Genomic DNA, 12,000 nt, shown 5'->3' with positions numbered 1-12,000 from the left:
ATTTCTATGCAATTAGATCATGAAAAGAATGCTTTATGTGCTGGTTATATTGTTGAATTCACTCATGATGCTACTGAAAATTATTATGAGGGAGGAAACTATGCTTGTAGGAATTGCAATAATATCAAGTTTCCTCTCTATGTGCTTAAAGTTTTGAAGTTATGCTTGTTTAGCCTTCCTATGCTAGTTGATTATTGTTCCCATAAGTTGTTTGCTCACAAAATCCCTATGCATAGGAAGTGGGTTAGACTTAAATGTGTTAGTGATATTCTTCATGATGCTCTCTTTATGTTTCAATTCTTATATTTTATGTGAGCATCATTGAAATCATCATGCCTAGCTAAAAGGCATTAAAGAAAAGCGCTTGTTGGGAGATAACCCAATATTTACCTTTATTTTTTTGTGTGTTCACATGATTATGCTACTGTAGTAATCATGTTTTATAGCTTTTGTTTCAATAAAGTGCCAAGTAAGACCTTTAGGATAGCTTACGGTGATAGTTGTGTTGATCCTTCTGAAAATCAGAAACTTTTGCACCCAGTAAATTAGTTTTGATAATTCACAGAAACATTCTTTTGATCTTATTATTTTTTTATGGATTGGTACACAAATGTTTCGGGTTTTCCTAATTTGGTAGGATTTTTGGAGTTCCAGAAGTATACGTTTGATACAGATTACTACAGACTGTTCTATTTTTGACACTATTTTCTATGTGTTGTTTGCTTATTTTGATGAATCTATGAGTAGTATCGGAGGGTATGAACCATAGAGAAGTTGGAATCCAGTAGATATTACACAAATATGAATTTAGAATGAGTTCACAACAGTACCTAAGTGGTGATTTATTTTCTTATACTAATGGAGCTTACGAGTTTTCTGTTGAGTTTTGCGTTGTGAAGTTTTCAAGTTTTGGGTAAAGATTCGATGAACTATGGAATAAGGAGTGGCAAGAGCCTAAGCTTGGGGATGCCCAAGGCACCCCAAAGTAATATTCATGTAAAACCAAGAGCCTAAGCTTGGGTATTCCCCGGAAGGCATCCCCTCTTTCGTCTTCATTCATCGGTAACTTTACTTGGAGCTATATTTTTATTCACCACATGATATGTGTTTTGCTTGGAGCGTCATTTTGTTTTATTTTGTTTTGCTTGCTGTTTGAATAATATCCCAAGATCTTAAATTCTTAAATGTTATAGAGTCTTCACATAGTTGCATAATTATTCGACTACTCATTGATCTCCACTTATATCTTTCGGAGTAGTTTGTCGTTTGCTCTAGTGCTTCACTTATATCTTTTAGAGCACGATAGTGGTTTTATTTTGAAGAAATAGATGAACTCACATGCTTCATTTATATTATTTTGAGAGTCTTTAGAACAACATGGTAATTTGCTTTGGTTATGAATTGGTCCTAGAATGATGGGCATCCAAGTTGGGTATAATAAAAACTATCATAGGAAGTGAATTGAATACTATGATCAACTTGATGCTTGATAATTGTTTTGAGATATAAAGGTGGTAGTGTTAGAGTCATGCTAGTTGGGTAATTATGAAATTGAGAAATACTTGTGTTGAAGTTGGCAAGTCCTGTAGCATGCACGTATGGTAAAAGTTGTGTAACAAATTTGTTGCATGGGGTGCTCTTTTGATTGCCTTCCTTATGTGTGGAGGTCGGGGGCGCGCGATGGTTAACTCCTACCAACCTCCCCCCCTAGGATCATGCATAGTAGTACTTTGCTTCGAGGGCTAATAAAACTTTTGCAATAAGTATATGAGTTCTTTATGACTAATGTGAGTCCATGGATTATACGCACTCTTACCCTTCCATCATTGCTAGCCTCTTCGGTACCGTGCATTGCCCTTTCTCACCTTGAGAGTTGGTGCAAACTTCGTCGGTGCATCCAAACCCCGTGATACGATACCCTCTATCACACATAAGCCTCCTTATATCTTCCTCAAAACAGCCACCATACCTACCTATTATGGCATTCCATAGCCATTCCGAGATATATTGCCATGCAACTTTCCACCGTTCCGTTCATCATGACACGTTTCATCATTGTCATATTGCTTTTGCATGATCATGTAGTTGACATCGTATTTGTGGCAAAGCCACCATGCATAATTTTCCATACATGTCACTCTTGATTCATTGCATATCCCGGTACACCGCCGGAGGCATTCATATAGAGTCATATTTTGTTCTAGTATCGAGTTGTAATTCTTGAGTTGTAAATAAATAGAAGTGTGATGATCATCATTATTAGAGCATTGTCCCTTATACAAAAAGGAAAAAAAGAAAGGCCAAATAAAAAAAAGAAAGGCCAATAAAAAAAAGAAAGGCCAAATAAAAAAAGAAAGGCCCAAAAAAAGAGAAAAAAGGGGGACAATGTTACTATCTTTTTCCACACTTGTGCTTCAAAGTAGCACCATGTTCTTCATATAGAGAGTCTCCTATGTTGTCACTTTCATATACTAGTGGGAATTTTTCATTATAGAACTTGGCTTGTATATTCCAACGATGGGCTTCCTCAAAATGCCCAGGTCTTCGTGATCAAGCGAGTTGGATGCACACCCACTTAGTTTCTTTTGTTGAGCTTTCATACATTTATAGCTCTAGTGCATCCGTTGCATGGCAATCCCTACTCCTCATGTTGACATCAATTGATGGGCATCTCCATAGCCCGCTGATTAGCCTCGTCAATGTGAGACTTTCTCCTTTTTTGTCTTGTACACACAAACTCCATCATCATATTCTATTCCACCCATAGTGCTATATCCATGGCTCACGCTCATGTATTGCGTGAGAGTTGAAAAAAACTGAAGCACGTTAAAAAGTATGAACCAATTGCTTGGCTGAAACCGGGGTTGTGCATGATGGGAGTATTTCGTGTGATGAAAATGAAACATAGCCTAACTATATGATTTTGTAGGGATAAACTTTCTTTAGCCATGTTATTTTGAGAAGACATGATTGCTTTGTTAGTATGCTTGAAGTATTACTATTCTTATGTCAATATGGACTTTTATTTTGAATCATTTGGATCTGAACATTCATGCCACAATAAAGACAATTAGATTGAGAAATATGCTAGGTAGCATTCCACATCAATTTTTTTGTTTTTATCATTTACCTACTTGAGGACGAGCAGGAATTAAGCTTGGGGATGCTTGATATGTCTCCAACTTATCTATAATTTTTGATTGTTCCATGCTATTATATTATCTATTTTTGATGTTTATGGGCTTTATTAAACACTTTTATATCATTTTTGGGACTAACCTATTAACCGGAGGCCCAGCCCAGATTGCTATTTTTTTTGCCTATTTCAGTGTTCCGCAGAAAAGGAATATCAAACGGAGTCCAAACGGAATGAAACCTTCGGGGGAGTTATTTTTGGAACGGAAGCAATCCAGGAGACTTGGAGTGGAAGTCAGGGAAGCTTCAAGGTGGCCACAAGGCAGGGAGGCGCGCCCTACCCCCTGGGCACCCCCCCTCGTGGGCCCCTCATGGCTCTCCTGACCGACTTCTTTCGCCTATATATGTCCATATACCCTAAAAACATCGAGGAACACAATAGATCTGGAGTTCCACTGCCGCAAGCCTCTGTAGCCACAAAAAACCAATCGGGACCCTGTTCCGGCACCCTACCGGAGGGGGGATCCCTCACCGGTGGCCATCTTCATCATCCTGGCGCTCTCCATGACGAGGAGGGAGTAGTTCACCCTCGGGGATGAGGGTATGTACCAGTAGCTATGTGTTTGATCTCTCTCTCTCTCTCTCTCTCTCTCTCTCTCTCTCTCTCTCGTGTTCTTGATTTGGCACGATGTTGATGTATCGCGAGCTTTGCTATTATAGTTGGATCTTATAATGTTTCTCCCCCTCTACTCTCTTGTAATGGATTGAGTTTTCCCTTTGAAGTTATCTTATCGGATTGAGTCTTTAAGGATTTGAGAACACTTGATGTATGTCTTGCATGTGCTTATCTGTGGTGACAATGGGATATTCATGCGATCTACTTGATGTACGTTTCGGTGATCAACTTGCGGGTTCAGTGACCTTGTGAACTTATGCATAGGGGTTGGCACACATTTTCGTCTTGACTCTCCGGTAGAAACTTTGGGGCACTCTTTGAAGTACTTTGTGTTGGTTGAATAGATGAATCTGAGATTGTGTGATGCATATCGTATAATCATACCCACGGATACTTGAGGTGACATTGGAGTATCTAGGTGACATTAGGGTTTTGGTTGATTTGTGTCTTAAGGTGTTATTCTAGTACGAACTCTATGATAGATCGAACGGAAAGAGTAGCTTCATGTTATTTTACTACGAACTCTTGAATAGATCGATCAGAAAGGATAACTTTGAGGTGGTTTCGTACCCTACAATAATCTCTTCGTTTGTTCTCCGCTATTAGTGACTTTGGAGTGACCCTTTCTTGCCTGTTGAGGGATAGTTATATGATCCAATTATGTTATTATTGTTGAGAGAACTTGCACTAGTGAAAGTATGAACCTTAGGCCTTGTTTACTAGCATTGCAATACCGTTTGTGCTCACTTTTATCGCTTGCTACCTTGCTGTTTTTATATTTTCAGATTACAGAAACCTATATCTACCATCCATATTGCACTTGTATCACCATCTCTTCGCCGAACTAGTGCACCTATACAATTTACCATTGTATTGGGTGTGTTGGGGACACAAGAGACTCTTTGTTATTTGGTTGCAAGGTTGTTTGAGAGAGACCATCTTCATCCTACGCCTCCCACGGATTGATAAACCTTAGGTCACCCACTTGAGGGAAATTTGCTACCGTCCTACAAACCTCTGCACTTGGAGGCCCAACAACGTCTACAAGAAGAAGGTTGCGTAGTAGACATCAGAGAGGGGCACCGCACATGGCTAAGAGATTGTCTGTTGTGCCTTTGGGGTGGCCCCTTTCCCCCATATATAAAGGAGGCCAGGAGGAGGCCGGCCAACAAGGGGCGCGCCAGGGAGAGGGGAATCCTACTAGGACTCCAGTCCTAGTAGGATTCGGCCCCACCCTTTTTCCTTAAATCGGAGGGGTAAAAGGGGAAGGAGAGGGAGTAGGAGAAGGAAAGGGGGGTGGCGCCCCCTTCCCAAGTCCAATTCGGCCTCCTCCCGTGTGTGTGTGTGTGTGTGGGGGGGGGGGGGCGCACCAACCCCTTGTGGGCTGTTTAGCCTCCCTCCTATGGCCCATAAGGTCCATATCCTTCCCCGGGGTTCCGGTAACCCCTCCGGTACTCCGGTATGTACCCGATACACTCTAGAACGCTTCCGGTGTCCGAATATTACCTTCCAATATATCAACCTCTCGACCATTCGAGACTCATATTCATGTCCGTGATCTCATTCGGGACTCCGAACAAACTTCGGTCATCAAATCACATAACTCATAATACAAATCGTCATTGAACGTTAAGCGTGCGGACCCTACGGGTTCGAGAACTATGTAGACATGACCGAGACACATCTCCGGTCAATAACCAACCTGGATGATCATATTGGCTCCTACATATTCTACGAAGATCTTTATCGTCAAACCGCACAACTACATACGTTGTTCCCTTTGTCATCGGTATGTTACTTGCCCGAGATTCGATCGTCGGCATCACCATACCTAGTTCAATCTCATTACCAGCAAGTCTCTTTACTCATTCTGTAATGCATCATCCGCAACTAACTCATTAGTCACATTGCTTGCAAGGCTTATAGTGGTGCGCATTACCGAGAGGGCCCAGAGATACCTCTCCGACAATGGGTGTGACAAATCCTAATCTCAATCTATGCCAACTCAACAAACACCTTCAGAGACACCTGTAGAGCATCTTTATAATCACCCAGTTACGTTATGATGTTTGATAGCACACTAAGTGTTCCTCTGGTATTCGGGAGTTGCATAATGTCATAGTCATAGAAACATGTAATAGTCATGAAGAAAGCAATAGCAATAAAACTAAACGATCATTATGCTAAGCTAACAGATGAGTCTTATCCATCACATCATTCTCTAATGATGTGATCCCGTTCATCAAATGAAACACATGTCTATGGTCAAGAAACATAACCATCTTTGATCAACGAGCTAGTCAAGTAGAGGCATACTAGGGACACTCTGTTTTGTCTATGTATTCACACATGTACTAAGTTTCCGGTTAATACAATTCTAGCATGAATAATAAACATTTATCATGATATAAGGAAGTATAAATAACAACTTTATTATTGCCTCTAGGGCATATTTCCTTCATAAGGCCTATGACAGAGTTGAGTGGGTGTTTCTGGAAGCTGGGTTTTCACGCCGATTGGGTTCATCTGGTTATGACTTGTGTGTCCTCGGTGGAATACAAGGTGAGATTTAATTCATTTGAAACAAAAACCATCATGCCTTCTAGAGGGCTTTGACAGGGTGACCCTTTATTACCGTATATGTTCCTGCTGTGTATGGAAGGACTTACGACCCTATTATCAAATTATGAACAAAATGGAGAACTGGAGGGAGTAAAAGTTTGTTGTGACGCACCTGCAATTACGAATCTTTTGTTTGTAGACGAAACTATAATTTTAATATAGGCAAATGAGAGGAATGTTGCTTGCTTGAAATCTATACTTGATAGATATTGTTCAGTGTCTGAAAACTTGTCAATGTGGATAAATCAAGTATTTTTTCAGCCCTAGCACTGAAGTGAATATGAAGGCAGCAATGTGTACTACACTTAATATAATGATGAAGCATTAAATGATAAAATACTTGGGGTTACTAGCAACCCCAGGCCTTGATAAAAGCGACAGTTTTCAATATCTGATTGACCCCCTAATTCAGAGACTAATGGGCTATAAGGAGAAGTGTTTATCTTCAGGAGGTAAGGACATCTTGTTAAAATCTATTGCTCAAGCTATACCAACTTACACGATGTCGGTCTTCAAAATTCCAAAAGAAAATGGAAAGGAATCACATATGTGATATAAAGTTTTTGGTGGGGTGATGATGCAACACAAAAAAAGATGCACCGATTCGCGTGGTGGAAGATGTGTATACCAAAAAAGCAAGGAGGCATGGGATTTAGGGATATCCACTGTTTCAATCTTGCACTGTTTGCTAAACAGGCTTGGCGGCTAATTGACAACCCAGAATCTTTATGTGCAGTAATTCTCATGGCAAAGTATTTCCTAGAGGGAGACCTGATGAATGCTACTTCGGACAGAAAAGGATCATACACATGGCAGAGTATTATGGTAGGAGTGGACACATTGAGGAGGGGCTATATCTGGAGGATTGGGGACGATCAAAGCATTAAAGCTTGGAGTGATCCGTGGATACCTCAGTCATCCTCCAAAAAGGATCTAACTACCGTGGGAATAATCTTCTTTCACGTGTCTCTGATCTCATAGATCTGGTTTCAGGAGACTCGGATGACCAGTTGGTGAGGCAAACATTTTGGTTTGTAGACGCTCATAGAATCTCGGCTAACTAAACCAAAAATTCGAAGAAGAAATACGAGGCTATAAGCAATCATGCATATAAGAGAACAAAGAAACTCAAATAACTTTCATGGATAAAATATAGATCTGATCATAAACTCAAAGTTCATCGGATCCCAACAAACACATTGCAAAAAGAGTTACATCAAATAGATCTCCAAGAGACCATTATATTGAGAATCAAAAGAGAGAGAGGAAGCCATCTAGTTACTAAGTAAGGACCCGTAGGTCTACAATGAACTACTCACGCATCATCGGAGAGGCACCAATGAGGATGATGAACCCCTCTATGATGGTGTCTAGATTGGATCTGTGGTTTCTGGAACTTGCGACAGCTGGAATTGTGTTTCGTCGACTCCCCTAGGATTTTTGGAATACTGGTGTATTTATAGAGCAAGGAGGCAGTGCGGGAGGTGGTTGAGGTGGGCACAACCCATGAGGGCGCGCTTGGAGGCCCAGGCGCGCCCAGGGGTCTTGTGCTCCCCTTGGAGCCCCCCTATGTTACTTCCTTGGCCCAACTTGTGTCTTCTGGTCTAGAAAAAATGTCCAAAAAGTTTCATTGCATTTGGACTCCGTTTGGTATTGATTTTCTGCGAAGTAAAAAAAAAAGAAAAAAAGCAACTGACACTGGGCACTATGTCAACACGTTAGTCCCAAAAAATGATATAAAGTTGCTATAAAATATTTGTAAAAGATCTATGAATGATAATATAACAGCATGGAACAAACAAAAATTATAGATACGTTGGAGACGTATCAGATGCCCTTGGCAAGCTTGGCTTCTCTTCTTATCAGAAATGCACTGCGACTATTCGCATGCTTGCATATGGAATTTCTGGTGATCTTGTGGGTGAGTATGTGCGTATGAGTGAGTCCACATGTCTCCTCTCAATGTATAGTATCTGCAAGGCCGTGGTGGCAGTGTTCGGTCCTGAATACCTGACAGAACCAAATGTCGCTGATACAGAGAGGTTGTTGACGATAAATGCCGAGAGGGGCTTCCCGGGCATGCTCGGTAGTATCGATTGTATGCACTAGAAGTGAAAGAACCGTCCATTTGCTTGGCAGGGGCAGTACAAGGAACATGTGAAAGGTGCCACCGTCATACTTGAAGCGGTGGCTTCACAAGATCTGTGGATATGACATTCTTTATTCGGCATGGTTGGTTCTCATAATGAATCAACATTCTTCAGCATTCTTCAGTGTTTGCAAGGCTTGCAGAAGACCACTGTCCGGAGGTCAACTTTGAGATCAATGACCACCATTACAACAAGGGATATTACCTAGTTGATGGCATCTATCCTCAGTGGTCCACTCTTGTGAAAGACCATACCCGATCCACAAGGAGAGAAGAGACAGAGGTTTGTCCAAATGCAGGAGAGTGTTAGGAAAGAAGTGGAGCGTGCATTTGTTGTGCTTCAGTCTCGATGGGGTATTGTTCGACACCCTGCATTGACATGGAGCACTCAGAAGTTTTGGAAGGTGATGACTGCTTCTGTGATCATGCACAACATGATCATTAAGGATGAGCGTAATGGCAGCATCTACGACCAAGGGTTTGATTTCCAGGGTGAGAATGTTGAGCCCGAGCACCCACCTCCTGCAACCTTTGAACAGTTTGTCCAATTTCATCGTGAGATGCGTGATCGAAACACTCATACGCAGCTGCAAGATGACTTGGTTAAGCACATGTGGAATCACATTGGCAATCAGTAGATCTATCGGTTTAATCTCTTTCCATGTGCACAAACTTTGAGTAGACTATTTGATATTTTTAAAATTTTAATTAGATTGTAATAGAAGACTATTTTGAACATGTTTTTATGTTTGATCTAAACTATTTTGTTGTGCTTAATTTTATAGTACTTGACCTTCGGATAAGATGAAACATAAGTCCGGGCGAACACGGTTTCATTGCCGCTTTAAAAACGAACGAAATCCGGACAAAACGAGCGTCCGTTTAAGCTTATTCGGGACAAACCAGTTCGTCAATATGGCCGGAATATGTGGATCGCAAGTTTTGTTACGTCGCTTTTTCCTGGCCAAAAGTAGGTTGGGCTACCAGCAAACGGCAGCGCCTAAATTTCCCTGGAATAAACGGTCTGTCCTCTTCCCCGTTCGTCGATCCCAACTCCCAAGCATATAAAAGCGAGGCCGGCTATTGTTGTCTCTTGTCGGAGCTCCATTTCTTGGATTTTCCTTGCCGGCCTCTCGCCGCGGAGTTCCGACCAATCCCATATGTGCCCGTTTAGCTCTTCACAGCAGGTAGGATGGGAGTATCATGTTTGGAGATTTGTTCTCTCAATTTCGATTTCATTTCTTCTGTTCTCGCTTCCAAATGACAAGATTTGATTTGTTTTCTCTCGTACGTGTAGATCTGCGGCGTCGTGACGCCGCCTTCTCCATCGTTGATCCAGAACGGACTCGACGAACCAATTAATCATCCCGAGTCACGATCACGACCTCGCGTGACGCAGCCATGGCGGTCATGGACCACGACAACGGTTCTGCGCGCGCACCGGCACCGGCGCCGAGGAGTCAGCCCTCGTACTCCTGCAGCGGCGGCAGCGTCGAGACCACTCACGACCACAAGCTTTCCCACTCCGACTCCTTCTGGACGCCGGCCGAATCGCTGCGCTCGTCGTCCGCTTCGTCGTCGTCCCCACCTCTATCCAGCAGCTCGTCGTGCGAGAGCATTCCCGCACTCGACCTTGACCGGCACTCATCCTTGTCCTCCACATCCTCCTACGAGAGCTTGCACCACGTCGAGGCGGCGGCGGACCACGACCATTCTTCCTCTCCCGACGAGTTCATGCCGGCAACGCTGCCGCCGGCAGTCCAGACGATGATGGCGCAGGGGCAGCCCGCTGGGTACGACCCGAAGAGGCTCCCTTCATCGATGTTCCGCACGCAATCCACGTGCCCCGCCCAATGGAGCGCCACCTCGAACGACCAGCTGTTCAGCATCCAGCTGGAAAACTCCGGCGGGGACGGCCCGCTTTACCTTGTCGGCGACCTCTACTACGACGACGCTGGGGTGTTCCACCGCGTCTCATCCGTCGCGAGGCTGCCGGCCGTCCCAGAGATGTCGACAGGAAACTCCAGCCGGAGTTTGTGCGTGAGGGATGACTGCGCGGGGTGCAGAACAAGCATGAACAAGAAGTCCGTCAGGTTCGCCACCGCCGATGGCGTCGCCGGCCCGCGCAGGTACACGGTCGTCTTCCCGACGCGCAGTATCTCGCATGGTTTGCACTGCGTGCGCGGTTTCTATGTATCCAATGAATACCTGCTAATTGTGTCCCTCGTCGTCCTGACCTGCGAATGTTGGCTTCAATTGCAGTCTTCCGGCCGCGTTGGAGGAGACGGACGCATCGGCGGCGGAAACTGGCGCGGCGGCGGAGGCTTGTTGGTGCTGTTGGCCGTCGATGTGGTGGCCAAGCTGCGCGTGCCGCGGATGCGACTGCCGATGGTCCTGAATTTGGAATGGGTAGGGAAGTTTGGACATGTCGAATCCATTGAACTCCATGTTGTTGATCGGCTGTGGAAGGGTGCACATAGATTGGTAGGCGTCTTGGCGTGTTCTTACGTTGTAAGAGCATCTCCAACAGCCGCACAAAAAATTCGCGCCCAATAAACGTTATAGCACGCCACCATAGCACTTTTAAAGCGCCGGGACCAACTTTGCTTTAGCAGGTGCCCAAAAACACGCGCCCAAAAAACAGACAGTGCAAATTGTGAAGCGCGCGCAATCCGACGCCCTAAATATGCTGCGCGCCATTGCGTTTTTCAGCGCGCGCCCAAAAACTTTTAGCGCTACAGCTTCTGCTGGAGCTGACCGGCGCCCAAAAAAACAAACTTTTAGCGCGCAGAGCTCTTTTTGGGCGCCTGTTGGAGATGCTCTAATAAAAGAATTTGCGAGTTGCGGCAAGGAAACAAAACACAAATGCTGCCTAAAGGCAAATGGGCGAGGCTATCGGGTCAGTCGATTTTTCAAACGTACGATCGAAATCTAACGGCACCCGGCCTTTCTTCTACCTCCATCTCTTCTTCTTCTCTAGCCGCCGCCCGGGCCGCCGGCCAAACCACCTGCGACCACCACCCGCGCCCGCGCCGCCTCGCCGCCCCACCCTCCCCGAAACCGCCCCCCACCGCCGGTCTAGTCGCTGCCCCCGACCATCCCTCTAGGCCGGCCCTCGTTTAAGTTTTGCTCCGACGAAGTGCACCACCGCCCCGCCACCGACGGTCTAGCCGCTGTCCCCGGCCATCTCTCTAGGCTCGCCCTCGTTTAAGTTTTTTCTCCGGCGAAGTGCACCACCGCCCCACCACCGCCGCCGTCCACCACCGCTCCCACCCTGAACCCTAAGTTAGATACTGGGGTAGCCCTCCGGCGAGCCCATTCCTTCTCCTTCCTTACCTCTGGCTCACTCCAGCCATCTCTCGAAAACCGACTGACCCTATTTCAAAATCAGTCGATTGACATTTATATAAACTGAAAG

The 12,000-nt window shown here is 44.5% G+C and overlaps 1 protein-coding gene across 1 annotated transcript; it reads left to right on the top strand.

Moving 5' to 3' along the window:
- Positions 1–9,632: 9,632 nt before the first annotated feature.
- On the top strand, positions 9,633–11,193 carry LOC119329289. The gene is made up of 3 exons (XM_037602307.1): positions 9,633–9,769; positions 9,880–10,711; positions 10,845–11,193. Exons 2-3 carry the CDS (start codon positions 9,984–9,986, stop codon positions 10,978–10,980), a joined length of 864 nt encoding a protein of 287 aa, XP_037458204.1. The 5' UTR covers positions 9,633–9,769; positions 9,880–9,983; the 3' UTR covers positions 10,981–11,193.
- The last annotated feature ends 807 nt before the right edge of the window (positions 11,194–12,000 follow it).

Source organism: Triticum dicoccoides, chromosome 1B, assembly GCF_002162155.2.
Source record: "Triticum dicoccoides isolate Atlit2015 ecotype Zavitan chromosome 1B, WEW_v2.0, whole genome shotgun sequence".
In the NCBI taxonomy this organism is placed as follows: Eukaryota; Viridiplantae; Streptophyta; class Magnoliopsida; order Poales; family Poaceae; genus Triticum; species Triticum dicoccoides.
The sequence above is the reverse complement of the archived record's forward strand: the minus strand, read 5'-3'. Positions and strand labels throughout refer to the sequence as shown.